Source organism: Mustela nigripes, chromosome 7 (genome assembly GCF_022355385.1).
Source record: "Mustela nigripes isolate SB6536 chromosome 7, MUSNIG.SB6536, whole genome shotgun sequence".
Lineage (NCBI taxonomy): Eukaryota > Metazoa > Chordata > Mammalia > Carnivora > Mustelidae > Mustela > Mustela nigripes.
The window spans coordinates 113,431,698-113,450,972 of NC_081563.1; the positions used below are offsets into that span (position 1 = coordinate 113,431,698).

The 19,275-nt window shown below is 52.5% G+C and overlaps 1 protein-coding gene across 1 annotated transcript; it reads left to right on the forward strand.

Annotated features, from left to right (window-relative positions):
* Nucleotides 1–1,004: 1,004 nt before the first annotated feature.
* SRXN1 (sulfiredoxin 1) lies at nt 1,005–8,517 on the forward strand. The gene is made up of 2 exons (XM_059406713.1): nt 1,005–1,287; nt 5,150–8,517. Exons 1-2 carry the CDS (start codon nt 1,072–1,074, stop codon nt 5,351–5,353), a joined length of 420 nt encoding a protein of 139 aa, XP_059262696.1. The 5' UTR covers nt 1,005–1,071; the 3' UTR covers nt 5,354–8,517.
* The last annotated feature ends 10,758 nt before the right edge of the window (nt 8,518–19,275 follow it).

The window sequence follows — 19,275 nt, forward strand, 5'->3', positions numbered from 1 at the left end:
AATGGGTGCTGAACCTGGGCCTCAGAGGACTTTGAATGGGAGAGAGTGGGGCTGGCACTCAGCACTTCTGGACCCAAGGCACCACCACCCACCCCACCCCACCCACTCCGCAGCCTCAGTGTCCACATCTGTAAGCTGGGTTACAGGCTCAGGTGGCTTTCATTTTCAGCTGCCCTGCCTTGGACAAGCAGTTCAATAATTCTGTCCCTAACACCTACGTCTTAGTGGTGCTATGAAGATGCCATGTGTTTATGTTTAGGGCCGTGCCCACACATTGTCAGCAGCATTCCAGAAGGCTCCCTGTGACAGTTACTTTGGCTGAAAAGAGGCAGCCAGCAGTGAGGTACAGAATGTACTTTGAGGTGAGACACCCTGGATTTGAACCCTGGTTCAAAAACAGGCTCAGCCACTTAGCTCCGTCACCTTGGGTGAATCACTTAAAGCTCACTGTGCCTCAGTCTTCCCATCTGTAAAAGGGGAATAATAATAATCACACTTATCTCGCGGGGTTGTTTGGAGACTGAAATAAGTTAATATACATGCAAAGGCTTCCGAACAGCGCCTGACAACACCGAATCGTAGTTTTAAATCACCTCCTTGGCTCTTCCAGCTACTGCTCCGACAGACTGCCGGGGCAGCCGAGCACCGCGGGTTTTGCCAACTCATCCTCGCTGGGCAGGTCCTGCCGCCCCTCCCCACCCCCCCTCGTCCCCGCCCCCGCCCCCGCCGGGGGCCTGAGTCACCAGGGCCTCCGCGTCAGCCGCGCCCCTCCCGCCCCACAACCTGCGGACTCACCCTGAGTCAGCCGGCCCGGGCGCTTCCACTGCGGGACGCGGCGCGGCGGAGGGGAGGCTGCGGGGCGCCCCCCGGCGGACAGCCCGAGTCCCGCGCGGGCCGCAGCGCGCAGGCCGCGGGGAGCGCGGGGCCGGACCACTCCCGGGTGGAGGAGACGCGCGCTCGCCCCGGCGGCCGCCCCCGCCGCCTGCGCGGAGTGGTACGGCCCGGCCCGGGTTAAAGCTCGCGGGCGGCGCGGCGGCGGCGGCGGCGGCAGCAGCTGGCGGCGGAGGAGCAATGGGGTTGCGCGCGGGAGGAGCACTGGGCAGGGCCGGGGCCGGGATCGGCCGGGGGGCGCCTGGGGGACCCGGGCCCAGCGGCGGCGCGCAGGGCGGCAGCATCCATTCGGGCTGCATCGCCGCGGTGCACAACGTGCCGCTGAGCGTGCTCATCCGTCCGCTGCCGTCCGTGCTGGACCCGGCCAAGGTGCAGAGCCTCGTGGACACGATCCGGGTGAGGCCCGGGGAGGCGGGCCGGAGGGAGGGCTCCGCAGGAGGGAGGTCACACTGGACGCGAGACCGCACTGGTTCCAGGCGCTGTGCCGGAGCCCGGCATTTGCTGTGTGACCTTGAGCAAGGGGCTGGGCCTCTCTGGACCTCTGTTTCCTCTATTGGACTGCAGGAGATTGGTGGAGATAATTTTAAAAACGATCGCTAACTCTATTTATAAATATAGCCCTTGCAGTGCCCAGGAGCTGTTTCAAGTGCCTAAGCTTCATGCCAGCCCTGTGAGGTAGATGCTACTACTGCCCCTCTTTCACAGATGAGGAAACTGAGGCACGGGAGGATTTTTTTTTTTTTTTCCTTTAAGTAACTTGTCCAAGGTTAGGCAGTTTGAAAGTGGCAGAGTGGCTCCAGCGCCCAGCTGCATGGCCACCACACTCTAGAGTTAAGCCGTGCTGTCATTTCTGGGTCACAGTCCGTGGCAGTGGGACTGGACATGTCGTGCCTGCTGGGAGGCCCTTGCTGGAACTGGACCTGGGAGAGGACAGGGGTCAGCCTTATCATTGAGGGAGGGTGTTGAAGAATGGGGAAGTGATCCTGGCAGGAACTTTATGGGGGAAAGGAACGTGTGTCCGCTTAGGCCTACATGGGATCGCGTCACCTTTCCCCATCAGACCCTTGGTGGCTCCGTGAGACTCCCAAGTCCCCTCTGGACCCCTCTGCCGCTCCCCAGAATGGTGTTCAGCCCTAGGGTTTGTACCACTGTACCTTTTGCCAGGAACTGCTGCCCCAGATAGCCACAGGGCCTGCACACTCTCCTGGTTGAGGCCTCTGCCCCCTCTCTGTCCTTGCTAACACTGTCCTGGCCTCTCAAGATTTCTTCTTGTACCCGAGCTATTTCTCCATAAAGCACTTCTGTCCACGTGACTTACATATTTGTGTTTTATTGTCTGTCTTCCCCACCTCAGGTCAACTGCACAAGAGCAGGGACTTTGGTCATATCCTGGCTGTTTCCTCAGCACTGACTAGCCGTGATGTCTGGCTTTTCCCGGAGGATCCACCCCTGAGCCTTTGCACAGGCTTCCCCCACCTGCCCTGCCAGGAACTCTTCCATCTCTTCTTTTTTTTTTTTTTTTTTAAAGATTTTATTTATTTATTTGACAGACAGAGATCACAAGTAGGCAGAGAGGCAGGCAGAGAGCCCGATGCGGGGCTCCATCCCAGGACCCTGAGATCATGACCCGAGCCGAAGGCAGCAGCCCAAACCACTGAGCCACCCAGGCGCCCCTCTTCCATCTCTTCTTTACTGTTTCTAACTCCTTCTTGGTCTTGCTGTCCCAGTGTCAGTGTCTTCCCTGACGCCCCCTACCGGGTTAGTGGCCTGGGGTGGGGGTGGGGAGACAGACACCTGCATGCTCCCCAGCACAGCTCTGATCAAACTGGGTTTGAATGGCCTGTTTAGACACCTGTCTTCCATGCTTGAACCATATGCCGGGTGAGGGCAAGAACCAAACCTGTCTTTGCTTAACCATATGTATTCATTTTCTATGGCAACTGTAACAAATTACCGGGAACCAGTGGCTTAAAACAATACAAATGTATTAGTTCATAATTCTATAATTGAGAAGTCCAAAATGCGTCTCAGGGGGCTAACATCAAGGTGTCAGCACGGGCCACATTCCTTCTGGAGGCTTTTGGGAGGAATCCCTTTCCTTGCCTTTCCCAGCTTCTAGTTCTTTGGCTCATGGCTTCTTTCCCCCATCTTCAAAGCCAGCGATATCAGACCTCCTCTTTTGCCTTTTCCACTTTCAGGGATGCCAGTGATTATATTCAGCCCATCTGGATAACCCAGAATAATCTCTCCGTCTCAGAACCTTAACTTCATTCCATCTGCAAAGTCCCCTTTACCTTCCCAGGCTCCAGGGATTAGGATGTAGACGTTTTGAGGGGCCATGACTCCACCCACCCACCACTGTTCCCCCCGGTGCCCAGCACAAGGCCTGTCCAACACCAGCCCCTCGTTCATACCCCGCTGCCGGACAGGCTGTGCTCTGTGCCTCACAGGCATCAGCTCTGTGACTCTTCACCTGCAGCCCCAATGAGCATCCACACCTATTTTACAGATGAGGAGTGGTGCTCGGAGCACTGAGCCCATTTGCTCCGAGTGTCTTGCGGCTCAGCGGAGGAGCTGAAATTTAGATGCAGGTGTTTTGGGGTCCAGAGTCCCCTCCTGTCCCTACTGGGACTTACAGTTATAGTCATCATTTCTGGAATAAATGGATAAATGAATCTATCAAATAAGCATAATAAAAGAACCCCGGGAGGGGGCTGCCTGGTGGCTCAGTGGGTTAAGCTTTTGCCTTCGGCTCAGGTCATGATCTCAGGGTCCTGGGATCGAGCCCTGTATTGGGCTCTCTGCTCAGCAGGGAGCCTGCTTCCCCCTCTCTGCCCACTTGTGATCTCTGTCTCTCTGTCAAATAAATAAATAAAATTTTCAAAAAAAAAAAGCAAACGCATGGGCCAGTGGCAGGAAGCTCTCGCCTAATGTGGTCTCCCCACTGTGCTCCATCCTCTAGCCCGCCCTACCTCAGGCTTTACCCACCCTGCACCTGGCTGCTTAGGCCCCTAACAGGAAGTCAACCTAGATTCTCTTCTTTCTCTTCTCACATTCAGCCCTTCTGCCAGTCTTCTCAGAGTTGCCACCATGTTCCGAACCTGTCTGCCTCTCCCCGTCCTGGTCCACATCCTTATCCAGGACCACATCTTCTGCCGGATACCTGCGAAGGCCTCACCTTGGTTTCCCCTTTGTCCATCCCACCAAACTACTCTCTCATGACACCTTTCTAGAAGGGTCATCAAATCATGTCACCTTTTCACTGTTTAAAACACTCCAGGGCCAACCCACTGCTCTTAGAAACCAGCCTTGCACAGCCTGGCTTCTGCTGACATTTCTGACCTCTTATACTCCTCGACCTCGAGTCCAGTATGAGCACACTGGCCTCTTTGCCCTGCCTCCAGCATGGTGAACTTGTTCTGGCCTCGGGTCTTTCGCATTTGCTCTTCCCTCTGCCTGGAATGCTGTTCCCTCCGGTAGTGCAGAGCATACATTATTGAGCACTTTCCATGTGCCAAGCATTGTTCAGAGTGCTTTATATATGTTAGTTCATGTAACTCAACAGCTCTATGAGGGGGTCTCCTGTCTTCGTCCCTTTTTGATAGACGGGGCAGCAGAGGCACAGAGATTCATTGTCAAAGATCATGTACCAGTTAAGTAGCAGACCTGAGATTTGAACCTAGGCAGTCAGGGTCTGACTCTAAACATTCCATCTGTCTCTCTTCCCAGGCCGACTCCTCTGCGTTCAGTCTGTGCTTCCTTGTCACCTCAAAGAGCCCTCTTGGACCCCTGTCCCTGGCCCGTCAGCCTGTGTCACTGTCCTCATAGCATAGATCATTCCAGCTCTCACTTTCATTCCATCTGCCCCACCAGACCAGAGTCCCGTGAAGGCAGGGGCTGTGTCTGTCCCATTCTACCTCTGCTTTATTCCCAGAGTCTAGAACAAGGCCAAACAGATAGTGTGTATATGGTATAATAATAAACTGATAAATGTTTAACAACCTGGTCTCTAGGGGGGGAAAAGCCCTGATTGGTAGCATCTGTTCATTTCCCTGATGTAAATCACCATGGCTGATTTTCAAGCTACTGAGTTGATGAAAACCAGTGCACAGAATTCCTGAATATTTAACAGTTGCCTCTCACAAGCCAGCGGGAGCCAGCAAATACCCTATAGGAGCTCAGCACAGGTTAACGGAGTCTGCGTCGCAAACTGCCAAGCCTTGTGCCGTGCTCACTGACACTGTGCCCTCTTCTCCAGGAGGATCCAGACAGCGTCCCCCCTATTGACGTCCTCTGGATCAAAGGGGCCCAGGGCGGTGACTACTTCTACTCCTTCGGGGGCTGCCACCGTTATGCAGCCTACCAGCAGCTGCAGCGAGAGACCATCCCTGCCAAGCTTGTCCAGTCCACCCTCTCGGACCTCAGGGTGTACCTGGGCGCATCTACCCCAGACTTACAATAGCGGCCTCCTATTCACCACCTGACACTCCCAAGAGCCCAGAAGACACACCCAGCCTCTGGGGGGGCTGGACCATGCAGGAAGCAGTCAGGGGCGCCATCTCTGCGCCCAGGGGGAGGTCTGACTCTGAGCACCTGTTTCACGAGCTGCGAGATCTTGGACTCGTTCCTGAACCATGTGGGAGCCCCAGATCCCACTGCTGCGGAAACGGGGCCCTCGAGGTATTCTGGAGAGAATGAAATGGAAAAGAAGATGAGTTTGGAGAGCCACCTGTTCCTGGTTCCAGATTCCCAAGGACAAGGCTCCTACGTTTTCATCCGTGTATTTCCCATTATGTAGAACACATTCAGCCACAAGTAAGGGAAAGCCTAGGTTACAGCGGCTTAAGCAAAGAGAATTCTGGAGACAGGTGGTATTGGTGCAGCACCCCAGCAAAGGCAGGGCTCATATCTCTGATTCCTTTTGGCCTTCTCCTCGTTGCTTGTTACTTCATGGTCAAAGATGGCTGCTATGCCTCCAGGAATCGTGGATGCATTCAAGGAAGAAAGGTGTGGGGGCTGGGGGGGGAGAATGGCCAAGCCAGCTGTTGACTTCTATCATGAAGTCAGTCCTTTCTCAAAGGGCTGTTTCCTGTTCTGTCCCCCTGCGTATTTCTACTTAGGTCTCCTTGGCCCAAACCAGCTATTGCCACCCCTGGCTACAAAGAAAGCTAAGATGGTAGGGATCAGAATTGTTATAATTAGACCATTCATAGCCCATCAGGGACTGACACACTACTTCCTAAAATAAAATTGGAATCCTACTACCAAAAGAGAAATAAGGAATTGTGTACCGGTTAGTCTTTGCTGTGTAACAGACCATCTCCAGACTTGACCACTAAAAGCACGTCATTCATTTGCCTACAGTTCTGTGGGTTTGCAATTTGGGCTGGGCACACTGGGACAGTTGTGCTGGTCGTGCCCAGTGTCACTCCCAAGGCTGCGTGCACTCAGCTGTTACCTCGGATAGGGCTGGATGGTCTAAGGTGGCCCCACTCACTTGCCTGGCATTTGGCAGGCCCAAGGCTGGGTGACTTGGTCCTTGTCCATGCAGTCTCGCCAGCAGGTTTGCTCAGGCGTATTGACATGGCTTCAGAATATCACGAGAGCAAAAGTAGAAGCTGCAAGGTTTCTAGTCCTAGGCCCAGAATTGGTACAACATCCCTTGCAAAGTTCTTTGGATCAAAGCAAATCATACAGCTGGCCTGGATTCAAGGGGTGGCAAAATTACCTCTTACCGGGAGCAACCACAAAGAATTGGTAGCATTTTTTCATCAATCACAAATGGTTGCATAGAGGCAAAATACCGTTTCTCTCATTTTGCTCCAAATCTTGAGCTGACTGAGCTGAAGTCACTAAGAAATTGTCCTGGCCCTTAAATCTAGGGGAGGAGGTGATGGGGCAGGTGGATCTCTCCCAGAGCTGGGCCTGCTCTACCAGAGGCATCTGTCAAGGTCTGCGTGGTGGGATGGGGGCAGGCCAGATGAGACATTCCAAAGGGGTTTCTGGAAACAAGAGTCCTGGGTGAAGGGTGCAAAGTGAGTCAGGCCTTGCTCTCACTGTCCTACTAAGGGAGCTCCGTCCCTGGATGTTTTCAAGCCTCAGTTTCCCCAGCTTAGTAACCAAGACAACAGCTTTCCCACCCATTCTCTGTCCCAGGGAAAGATGACTGAGGTGACCAATTTAACGTAAAATGAATGTAGTCCTAAATGCAGTGTTATATCCAGGACATCGTTGGGAAAATTGGAGATCTGAATAAGGTCTGGATTTTACTTAATAATAACATACAAATGTCAGTCTCTTCATTTTGACAAATGTACATGTGAAGGGTAGAGTGATGATGGGGTAGGCTGGGTGCAGAATTTGCACTCTTTACTCTTTTCGCAACTTTTCTGTAGATCAAAAATCACTCCCAAATAAAAGATTATTTAATAAAAATGAGGGAGTGTAATTGCTTCAGACTGCCGGTTTAGGTTCTCAAACAGGTTTGCTAAAACACAGAGGGCTGGGCCCTACCCCCAGAGTCTCTGATTTAGCAGGTCTGAGTGGGGCTTGTGGATTTGCTCTTCGAAGGAGTTTCCAGAGCTGCTTCTGCTGCTGTCCAGGGACCGCAATGCAGACTGAGACCATGATTTTCAAATATGGTGACACCCCCTCCACCCATATTGGGCTGAGTTACTGGATTAGCCCATGTTACCGGATTAGCTTGTGCACCCACCGGTTTGTCGTAGGACATTGGACAAGCCCCTCCCTGGAGGTTTTTTCCAAGCTGTCAAATGGACTGTCTACCCCTGAGATTTGTACCAAGGGTCAGGAAGCTGAGGGCAGGTTTTGTAAACTGCCGTCACGAGATGCCGCTGGTTCATGTGAGTGATTACCGCCTCCTGACCCACGGGTCTAGGGTACCAGAATGGTCGCCCCTTCCTGAAAAAGCTTTTCCTTCTTACAGAAGACCCAAGCAGGCAGCACCAGGGGCCTGCATCTAGACAGGGAGAGGGCGGTGCGAAACAGACTTGAAGTGGGAGGGATTGGTCATTCTTTTACTATTATATGGTTTTTTAAATTTAAATCCAATTCACCAACAGAGAATACATCGTTAGTGTTGGCTGCAGATCTTGGTGATTTCATCAGTTACACACGCCACCCAGAGCTCACCATGTCATTGCCCTCGTTAATGTCCATCACCCAGTTACCCCATCCTCCCACCCACCTCCCCTCTAGCAACCCTGTTTGTTTCTTTCTTTTTTCTTTTTAAGATTTTTTTTTTTTTTTATTTACTTGACAGAGATCACAAGTAGGCAGAGAGGCAAGCAGAGAAGAGAGAGGGAAGCAGGGTCCCTGCTGAGCAGAGAGCCTCATGCGGGGCTGGATCCCAGGACCCTGGGATCATGACCTGAACTGAAAGCCAGAGGCTTAACCCACTGAGCCACCCAGGCGCCCCCTGTTTGTTTCTTAGAGTTCAGAGTCTCTCATGGTTTGTCTCCCTCTCTGATTTCTTCCTGTCCAAGAAGAGCAGTGTTCTGAAACCCGCTGATGGCTCTCGGTGGAGGCTGGGAGCTGCATTTTTCTCTTGCGCCAGGAGGTGGCGCTGCTTTCTGGCCGGCCAGAGCGGGGCGGGGCCTCCTGCGTGCAGAGCAAGTTCTGGGGGAAAGGGGTGGAGGCAAGGGCCTGGCTGCGAGGGAGGTGCACCAGGTGCCCAGAGAAGCCAAAGGCTTGAGGAGACCTGGCTGGGAGTTTTAGGTTCTATTTACCCTGTCCCCTACGGCTCTGTGGTCTCACATCATGGCCTCTCCTCTAGTCTACACCGTGGGGGGCAGGGGCTAAGCCAGATGGTCTCAAGTTTAGCAAAGGTGGTACCTCTTGCAAGCTTCTGGATACTTCAGGCTAAGCCACATGCCTCTTCTGGGCTTCCCAGTCTGTGTGACCCCCCCACCCAGACAAACCACTGCCCGCCGCCCCCAGGAACTCAGTTCCAGTGAAAGTGTGTAGGGACCCCGTAGGCCCCTTGCTGCCCTGGAACCCACCCCAAGTCACCATGGAAGACTTAACATGGTTTTTAATTTCACAAGTTAGATGTGTGTGATTCACCTTTTAAACACTGAGATATTAAAATGCTAAATAATTAAAAATTTTAAAAAAGAGAGGCAAGCTGAAACACACTTGAGTCCTAGTCCTGGTGGTCCCTTTGCCCTCCCCACATTTGGGACAGTTGCCTTCATGACTTTGGCATATACCCTTCCAGACCTTTTTCGAACTTTGTAGTAGTGTAGTGTGTAGAGTACAATAAAGCATGCTTTTCTTTTTTACATTATTTTGCAAATTGCCTTTCTCCGCCCCCCCCACCAGCACTCTGCCATTCACTCCATTATTTGCCCCTATTTGCCGTCCACCCCATTAACTGTCTTTGCTCCTCTCCCAGAGTCTCCCTCATTCTGGTCACTTCCTCAGAGGGGCCTCCTCTGACCATTCTGTCTAAATAGTCTCCTTCCCCATCATTCTGTCACCTTCCTTGGCTTTATTTTTTTTGTGGCATTTATCACACTCTCTGAAATTATCTTGTGTCTGTTTCTGTCGGTCTCACCGGCTAGAAAATATTCTCCAGGCAAAACTTGATCTGTCTTATCACTGTAGGCCCACCGCCCAAAACATAGTAAGTGTTGAATAAATATTGGTTGGATGACTAAATTCCATGGAGGTGTGGCTCATTCTTTTTTTTTTTTTTAAATTTAACAGAGGGAGAGAGAGAGATCACAACTAGGCAGAAAGGCAGACAGAGAGAGAGGGTGAAGCAGGCTCCCTGCTGAGCAGAGAGCCTGATGCGGGGCTCAATCCCAGGACCCTGAGATCATGATCTGAGCCAAAGGCAGAGGCTTAACCCACTGAGCCACCCAGGCGCCCCTCATTCTTTTATTTATTTATTTATTTATTTTAAGATTTTATTTATTCATTTGACAGAGAGAAATCACAAGTAGATGGAGAGGCAGGCAGAGAGAGAGAGAGAGGGAAGCAGGCTCTCCGCTGAGCAGAGAGCCCGATGCGGGACTCGATCCCAGGACCCTGAGATCATGACCTGAGCCGAAGGCAGCGGCTTAACCCACTGAGCCACCCAGGCGCCCCGCCCCTCATTCTTTTAATTGATATGTGGCATCCCAGGGTCTGAATATCAACTCTTCCTAGTCACTCTCCTATTAATGGAAGTTTGAGCTTTCCAGCTTTGCTGCTACAGACAACCTCCGCTGTCACTCTCAAGTTCTTTCTCAGCTGTGTCGCTGGGAAAGGGACTGCCCGCTGACCCATAGCTCAGATTCTGACTTCTAAGGTATAAGCAGATTGCTCTGCAGGGTGGCTGTTGCAGGGGTGTTTTCCTCCAGCGGAGCTTGGAGGAGCTGCTTTGCTTCCCTGCACTCCAGCCAGTGCTTCTTAAGCTTTTTTTGGGTCACAAACATGGTTGAGAATCCAGGAAAAGCCACAAGCCCTTTCTCCGGGACACACAAATACATTGGGCCATTCCTGGGGCTCCTTGGACTTGATGGTCTCATCTCGCAGCAGACCCTGTATGGAATGTTCGAAGCCTAATTATCTGATGGTAGGGACGGGAGCCCTGAAGCACACACAGATGGGGGTGTGAATGGGTGAATAAGTGGGATGTAGCTTTGTGGGGTTAGAGAAAAGTGTTCAGATCTAATCTGCCTCCAGTCAGAAAAAAACACTGTGGGGAGACAGGGAAGGATTCTAAGGGGCTAGGCTGCTCCACCTGTCAGCCGTGAGAAGCCAGAGAGAGAGCCTCAGTCTGGCATCGAGGGACAAAGTGGGGAAGCAGGCAGAGGCGCTGACTCCCCTGGGCCAGAAGAGGCTGCAAGGCCTTCATCCCTGTCTCCCGCACGCATGCGTGTTTACAGCCCTAGTTGCTAGCCCGCTTGCCTGCTCTGCCCAGGCGGTCCCATCGGACTCCAGCATTCCCACCGAGCAGGAAGGTAGGGAGAGCTCATCTCCGAAAGGCCATCCTCAGAATCGTGACTTCCACGCTTGACAAGGTGGTCCCGACAGGTGGACGGGGCAGACTTTATCTTCCGTCTGGGAAGGATGGGTAAAGTGAGGCCGAAGCGGTGCGGCGACCGCCCCCAGAGCGGTTAACCGCCGGCCCGCACACACGGACCCCCGCCGGCCATCCGCCCGGCCCTCCCTCGCGGCCCCTTCCCCGGGCCTGACCCCCGGCGCTGCCTGACGGATGACCTCAGCTGCCGCCAATCCATTGGTTCCAGCTCCCGGGGGGGCGCGCAGAACAAAGCGCGCTTTGTGGCGGGGCCGTCCCCTTGCCCGGCGCGTCCGCCGCCGGGACCCCCTCCGGAACTCCGAGCGACGCCCCCCGGCCGACAGCCGTGTAATGTCTTCCAGGCCGCGCGGCTCCTGCTAGAGCCCGAGGGCCGCGCTCGCCTCCCCCACCCCCGGGGAGCTCCCTGGGGCAGCCCAGGGGCCCCGCTTGGCCCCCCAGGCTGCGGGATTGGGGGCGCCCCCAGCGGGAGGTTTTGTTAGCCGCCAACCTGTCCTTGCGGAGGGAGCCGGGGGACAGGAAGACTCGGCGCCCATGGCCCTGGCGATGGCTGCTGGGCAGGTGCTGTCCCCTGATAGCTTTCTGCTCTAACCCCCGGAGCGACCCTATGGGGTGGAAAAGGCTATTAATGGCGGTGGTGGTGTCCTTGTTTCAATTACTATAATTGTCATTGTTTCAGGGTTGTGAGCCGGCGAGTCGCTTTAGATTCCTACAGACCTGGGTTTGAACCTTGACTTTGCCACCTCCTGTCAGTGGACGGGTTCACCTCGCAGGACAACTGCTGTAGCAGCCAGCATTTCTTGAGCACTACTGTGTGCCACACACCACTGAGAGCTTACGGGCTTTATTTAATTCATTTAATCCTCCAACGACCTTAGGAGGGAGGAGGTATTATCCTCCCCTTACAGAGGAGGGAACCCTGCCCACCCCCCAGACAGATTCATTGCCCTGAGCCTCAGTCTTCTTGTCTGTACAATAGAACTTCAAGGGTGGTCTACTCTCATCGCTCCTCCTTCCAGGTGAGGACACAGGGGCTGGGAGCAGGGTTGCCCAAGACATCCAGCATGTCCTGCCCCTAAGGCCCTCTGTCTTTTGAGGATTTTCCATGGAAGGTACATCTGCTGTGGCTGTGCCTCCCCACAGGCTTGGAGGGGAGGGAGAAGTAGCAGGAGGGTCTGCCTGTAGCTGGAAACCCTTCCCAAGGGCAAGTTTCACTGTCCTGTCCCACGCTTAAGGGGTGATGGGGTGATGGCAGAAAGAGAAGGAAACCATGCTCAGGGAAGAGACCAACAGGTCACAGACAGAGCTAGGCAGGGTTGGGGCTCACTGCCCCTCCAACCTTCACACACCTCCCTGGACTTGCACCCTCAAATTGGTGTCAGAAACACACACCAGCCAATGTTCCAGGCGCTGGGTCATCAGAGAATAAAAAAGATGGAAATGTCTGTTGTCTTGAGGTACATCCAGGGGAGATGGGCAAGAAACACACACAAAACATTTAAAAAGTGTAAAATGCAGTATCTGATAGTGATACATGCTATGAGAAAAGAGCAAGGGAAGAAGAAAGAATGAGATTGAAAATATTGACTTTGTTAAAGTGGTTGGCTTCTCTGAGTTGTTCAGGCATTCACCTGAACAGAGAGGAAAGAAGCCCTGCAGACATCAGAGGGAAGTGTGTTCTAAGCAGAAGGAACAGCATGTACAAGGGTCCTGAGGTAGGAAACTGCTTAGTGTGTCCAAGAAACAGCAAGAAGGTCACTGTGGTAGGGGGCAGCCTGGGTGGGACAAACAGATGCTGGGGTTGGACAGGGGAAGAGGTGGGAGAGATCAGCACCATCAGCTTGAGAAGGGCATCTCAGGTGGTGAAGACTTTGATTTTTCCCTCTAAGTGATCTGGGAGCCATTTGAGACTTTGAGCAGAGGGGAGACCTGGGCTGGCTCTGGCTGCTGAGTGAAGCAGAAATGGGAAGGGGATAGAGGGGGAGTCTACTGCTGTCACCAGGGCCAGATGGTGGCTGGTGAACTGGACCAGAGTGCAGAGAAGGGATCAGAATCCAGATGTAATAGGAAGATGGAGTCCCAGAATTTTCCAGTGGATGGAACTGGATGTGAGGGATGAGACAGGAAGAACCTCAGTAACCCCCAAATTTGAGAGTCCACCAGTCCTTTCCAGAACCTTCCCTGCAGACCAGAATGTAGACAGAGTCTCCAAAGTGAATCCCATTCCCTCTGGTGCCCTGGTGGACTTGGCCAAGAACAGAACACACAGTAGGTCCTCTGGTTCCCCAAGAGCACAGTGAGGAGCTGAAGTTAGAAAAACATCTGTCAAAACCCATCAAGAGCCTCCTTCACAATATGGGCCACTTGGGACAGGCGGGCTTCATCTCATCTTCAGGGACCATTGTTTTTGAATCATTAAATCTATTTGCTTTTGTTTTACATTAAAAAAAAATTATTTTAAGGAAACTTGAGTCAGCCAGACTAAATGGAAAATCAGTAGCACGTGACATAAAGAAATGTGCCTATCAATACAAATAGTGTAAACACAAGAGCCTAACCAACTTCTCCAGATCGGGCCGAGGCTGCTTTCTCTTTGTAGCCAGTGTCTGAAAGACCCACGTCCACCAACCCAGGGCTCTCTTCTTGTAGGAGTCAGAAGTGAAAGTGAATGAGAAAGGATTCATCCTCTTGCTTTCTGTATCCTTACCTTTTTTTTTTCTTCAGTTTTATTTAACAACCAGAAAGCCCTTATGATATTATTTAAATGCTTCCCAAACCTGAAGCCAACTAATACAACATGTAGGTATACTTATTACCCCACTTTGTAAATAAAGAAACTGAGGCTCAGAGACACGAGGTCCCTTGCCCATAGTCACACAGCACAGAAGAGGCAGAACCAAGATTCAAACCCTCCTCTCATTGTGGAAGCCATCATTGGACCACCACACTGTCTGTCTCTTGAAGGCATTTCTTTATCACTTGGGAATCACTGAGCTTCTGGAACTAGAAAACCCCTCAGTTAATTTTAATGCAGTAAAAATGTCTACTAAAATTTAAGTATATCATACCACCCCTTGCTTAAAAGTGTTTGAGGATTGATTTTAAAAACAATCCCAGACTCCTCATGGTCAATGCCCTAACAACCGGCAGGTTGTCCTGTCCAAAGCCTGACTGCCTTTGTTTCCAGTTTCTCTTGCTGGAGCCTGGAATGCCTTTCCACTGGTTTTTCTGGCTCCTTCACATCCTTCAGACTGAGCTCAAATGTCAGCTCCTTAGAGAGGCTTTCCCTGTTTCCTCATCCTCCCATCGTCTCCCCAGTATTCTCACCCTGTTCTTTTTTCCCTTTGCAGCTTGTAGTTATTTTGATTATTCGTCTGTGTACTTATTCTTTTTCCTGCTGCCCCACCATAGTACAAGCAAGCAGAATCTGGTGGTTGCATCAGCTGGGCATCTGAAACAAAAAACTCAGAGTAGAGCAGATGGGTGGCATTTGTGCTGTCCCCAGATAGGAGAGTAGATGTGTCTGTGGAGTGCAAAGGGCAGGGGACCACAGGAAAATGAACTTAATATGAGAAAAGGTCTTTCTCACAGTCCTAGTGTTCAGGCGATGGAAAGGACAATGTCAAAAGGTAGTGAGTGTCCCATCACAGGAGCTATGCAAGTTGAGATAGGCCAATACCTGATCATGACCGCCTGAGATATGGGGATTATGTAGAATGGACTCATTACCATACATGGGGATAGATAATCATTCACTTGCTCTTTTCATTCATTCATTCATTCATTCATTCTGTCTCGTATCTATTTATTCATTGACTCCATGTTTCCCCAGCTTTACTATGTGTTAAACAATCATCATGCTTTTGGGCACAGCCACAGAAGATCTGCACTTAATATCTTAAGTACATATATATTATGTACATAATATCTCCCGTCAGCCTTGGGAGGCTGTGTGTGTTCTTAAATCAACTTTATTGAGGCATAATGTACATACAACAGAATGCGTTCATTTAAAGCATACGGTGCAGTACATCTTGACAAATATACACACACCCGTGAGGCACCACCTCTATCCAGACTCCACCACCACCACAAGTTCCCTCGTGCCCCTTTGCCGTCAGGCCCCCCATTGCCACCCTGGTCCCAGACCGTCACTCTATCAGAAAGTGTCAAACACTTCAGAGTTTCCCAAAGACCAGTTAAGCACCACTGCTTCCCCCAGCAATACCCAAACAAAAATGAAAAATCAGAATTCCTTCCCACAAATAAAAAGTAACTGACCTAAATGAATAAAACGGAAATGAAATAATATTCTCAAATTCTAGCTGGTACCATTGCCTGCAGACTAGCTTCCTCCGGGTTATAAAAAGAAAGACACAGCGAGACAGAGAGATCCACAGGTGTTAGAAAGGTGCGCTTGGCATCCCTGGAGATGCTCCTTGGCCTGTGGGAAGGCCTGGCAGATAGTGAAGAAAGAATGAATTTCTCACCATGGATGGATTATTTAAGACCCTGCTGCGGTTCACTCCTATTCCCTTCTGTCCACCCCCACCCTCACCACAGTGATGCAGTTTCCACATTTGGGACACATGGCAGGTCCTCATATCATCTTTCATCCCCGCACTCATTCATGTGTTCCCCTAACAAGGGCTGAGTAGCGACTGTGGGCCAGCTGCTGCAGCTACAGAGAAAAAGCTATGTTCTGGTAACCATGTCAGTCTTGAAGGTGGGATAGTGCCCAGTGCATAGGAGATGCTGAGCAAATCTATTGAATGGGTTGCTGTGAGAGGAAAGACACAAATACCGTATTCTTTCTGCTACTCTAGGCTGTTGCTCTAACAAAATCTGCATGGAGCAATCAAGGAGGACTTCCTTGGGGAGGTGGACTTTGAACCCACACTTGACCACCTCCTTCCACTCATTCTGCTTCCACTCACTTGACAGGTGCAGAAATGGGGACATAGAGGTAAAATGACTTGCTCAAGGCCACACAGGAAAAGAGAAGGAAGTGATAGATGGGCAGAATCTAGGACTCGGGATTTCAGCCTACAATTTCCCCCAAGGGCTGTGCCAGGTCTCAGGCCAGCAGACAGGAAAGCAAGCCTGGGGAGGGGCTTCTAGGCCCTGAGTCTGGAATCCATTTGCTCTGGCCCAGTAATGTTTTCCCAGGGAGAAGTGGGAGGCCCTGGCCCTGCCCCTCTCTGTACCCCCCCTCCCCACCATCTGCTCCCTGTTTATTTATTTATACTTAAGTCTCACCTCCCAACCCTGCCGGGGGCACCAAACATACCCGGCATCCCTGCAGAGAGGGGAATGAGGGGGAGAAAGGCACTGTCAGCCCCCATGGCCAGGGGAAACCCAGGTCTGAGCGCTTCCCAGCCCTACTGCACCTATGGGGATCAGCCGGGATGACAGGGTTCAAATCCCAGCTAGCTTTTGACTGCTCTGCACTTCCATCTCCTCTTCTGTAAAATGGGGTTAATAAGAGTAATCACCTTGTGGGGTTGGTAGTGAGGATTCAGTAACATGCGTGGACAGGATCTAGCACAGACATACGCAATGAGTGTCTGTGTTGTATTGTGTGACCTTGAATAACAAACTATCCCTCCGGCCTATCCCTTGTTTCTGCAACACGCAGCTAGCCATTCCCTCCGAGGAGCCCCAATGGCATGTCCCAGGACTTGCCCTGTCCCCGTCCCCTCCCCAGAACCCACACCCCTGGTGTTGGAATCATTGACGCCCGCCCCCCCCCCCCCCCCCCCCCCCCCCCCCCCCCCCCCCCCCCCCCCGCGGGGAAGGCTCCCGGCCCCCCCCCCCCCCCCCCCCCCGCCTCCAGTCCATACTGCCCTCCAATAATCTCATTTGCAGGGAAGGCAAACCAACACCTTCTCTGGCCCAGCACAAGGCCAGGGCAGCACTTCCAGCAATCTACCTTGGCTCCCTGAATGGCACCCTCCAGAAGGCTTAGCACCCTGCAGGGTGCTGACACACGGGCCATGGCTGTGAATTCCAGCAAACTGTGCCCAGCTGCTCCTTAAGGACCATCAGCTCAGGGTCTGTCTGCTGGGAAGGAGCTGCTGGCCTGGGCTGCTCCCGGGGCTCTGTTCCGGACCACCCCCCACGTAACAGCCTCCTCCTCCACCCCGGGCTACCGTGGACTGTGTGCAGTCCTTCTCTCTGTGCCCCGTTCTGCTATCTGAGCCTTTAGACCCCAACCTTGTCCCCATTCCCCTCGCTGAGTGTGCAGCCCTTGATCTGAACCCCACCCTCCCTCTGCTCTGCTAGTTCCTTTTCTGCGCCCCCAGCCTCCCTCTGAGACCCTGTCACCTTCACCAAGTCCCCTGTCTGTTTCCCTGAACCTCATTCTTCTCTCTGTCACATCTCCTCTGAAGGTCCTCTTCCCTCACTGAGCCCTACTTCTCTACCCTCCCTCCCCTCTCTCCGAGCCCCCATGTGTCCACAGCCCCCGACCCCCTTGCACACCACACAATCCTTGGGAACCCCCACTTGAGATGCACATGCCATCTAAAGGCTGTTCAGGGGTCCCGGGGCATCTAAGCCAACTTCCCATTCTGGGGACCACACTGCGCTGAAGAGGCCATGGTAGGGGTGTGGGGGAGATTTCTGCAAAAGAGAAAGGAGAACAAACAGGCAGAGCTCAGGGGCCACCCGGCTAGGGAGGGAGCACCCATCATCCCAGGACCAGGAGCAGAGACCAGCCCGGGGCTGTGACAGGGCTCATCTAGAGTGGAACCCAGAAGCTCCAGGAACCCCATTCCAGAAACCCTATTGGGTCAAGAAGCCTGACCCCAAGTGCTGGGTTCCTTCTGGGGTGGGGAAAGTCAGGGAAGATGGATAGGGCCTCCATACTAGAGAGGGACTGAGCAATGCGAGGGTTAAGAGGCCACTGAAGGGCCATGGAGAGATATACTGGCCCTGTCCCACTGCCTGCTAGACCTCTGGGAAGCCTGTTTCCTCCTCATCGCCCCAGGGAAATTGAGGCTCAAGAAGAAATACCATCTGCCTGACTCTCACAGGAGGGCCTGGGCTGCCGTTGGACTAAGCAGGGTACATTTTATATCTTAACTTCTCTCTGCTACACCCCAGATCTCCTAGGCCAAGGGAAAGGAGAGGGCATGGGGGAGCCCCACCCCACATGAGCGTGGGTGGCAGAGTCGGGGGAGCCGAAGTTCCAAGGAGGGTGGGAATGGTGGGGGAGGCGAAGATGAGGCAGGTGTCTCTGGGATCCTCTATCCTCCCCTTCCTCAGGCCTCTATCCCCCACCCAAGTGGGCCCCTGACCCCCCCAACTCTGTTCTCATCTGGCCTCCATGTGCTCAGCCTGCACCTGAATACACACTCCCCAACGATCCGTCTTGGGCTGTCAGAGGATCAATGGGGCTCCCAAGGCCTGGCCCAGCAGGGAGCTGGAGGGAAGTCCCTAACAAGAGCTAAGAAGGGGACCACGGAGTTTGGGGATGCAGTGGGGAGAAGCCCAGCTGGGAACAGAGATGTGAGCTTGGGTCTGGCATCTTGTTGGGGCAAGCCCCTGGAAGGCCTGATTCCCCAATGGGGAGACCTGTCAACCCTCTTATCCAGGGGTCCTGGACAGGCTTCCAAGTCTGTTTTGCCTTCTAACTTTGGGGACCTGGACCTTCACCACTCTGGGCCTCAGTTCCCTTATTTGTGAACATCCAGGGATCGCATCTCAGGTGGACATAAGGTTCTAAAATCACTAAGAGGTCTCTCTTTATGAGCAAAAGAAAATGGCCTCCAAAATGTTAAGTGAAATAAAGCAAGAGGCAGAGAAATATGTATATTCACCCACCTTCCATGTGCATAGAGCTCTAAAAGAGGATACAGGAAACATGTGTGTATCAGCCTCCCTGTGCATGGAACAATCTGGAAGGACACAAGAAATAGCAACAATAGGAATGGCACAGGGAAAGGACTTGGGCGGCTGGGGAGAAAGTAGGAGGGAGATTTGCCTTACATTTCTTTATATTGTTGAATTATTGGCCCATATTCATGGATTCTTGGTCAAATAATAATTACATTTAATGCAAAATATATCATCCTGCTAGGAAGTATGTGGGTAGGAAGTATGAAGAGAAGCAGAATATTTGCAGAGTCTTATTGTATCTCCACCACAGATATTTATTAATTAGAAAGAGAACTAGAGGGGTGCCTGGGTGGCTCAGTCGGTTAAGCGTCTGCCTTCGGCTCATCGTGATCCTGGGGTCCTGGGATCGAGCCCCATGTTGGGCTCTCTGCTCAGCGGGGAGCCTGCCCCCCCCACCTGCCTCTCTACCTACTTGTGATCTCTGTTGGTCAAAT

Bases quoted from the DNA above. Each gene is read 5' to 3' on its own strand.
- SRXN1 (XM_059406713.1), top strand. From the start codon at position 1,072: ATGGGGTTGCGCGCGGGAGGAGCACTGGGCAGGGCCGGGGCCGGGATC. The intron at 1,288-5,149 runs GTGAGGCCCGGG...CCTCTTCTCCAG, and splicing joins GCCTCGTGGACACGATCCGG to GAGGATCCAGACAGCGTCCC.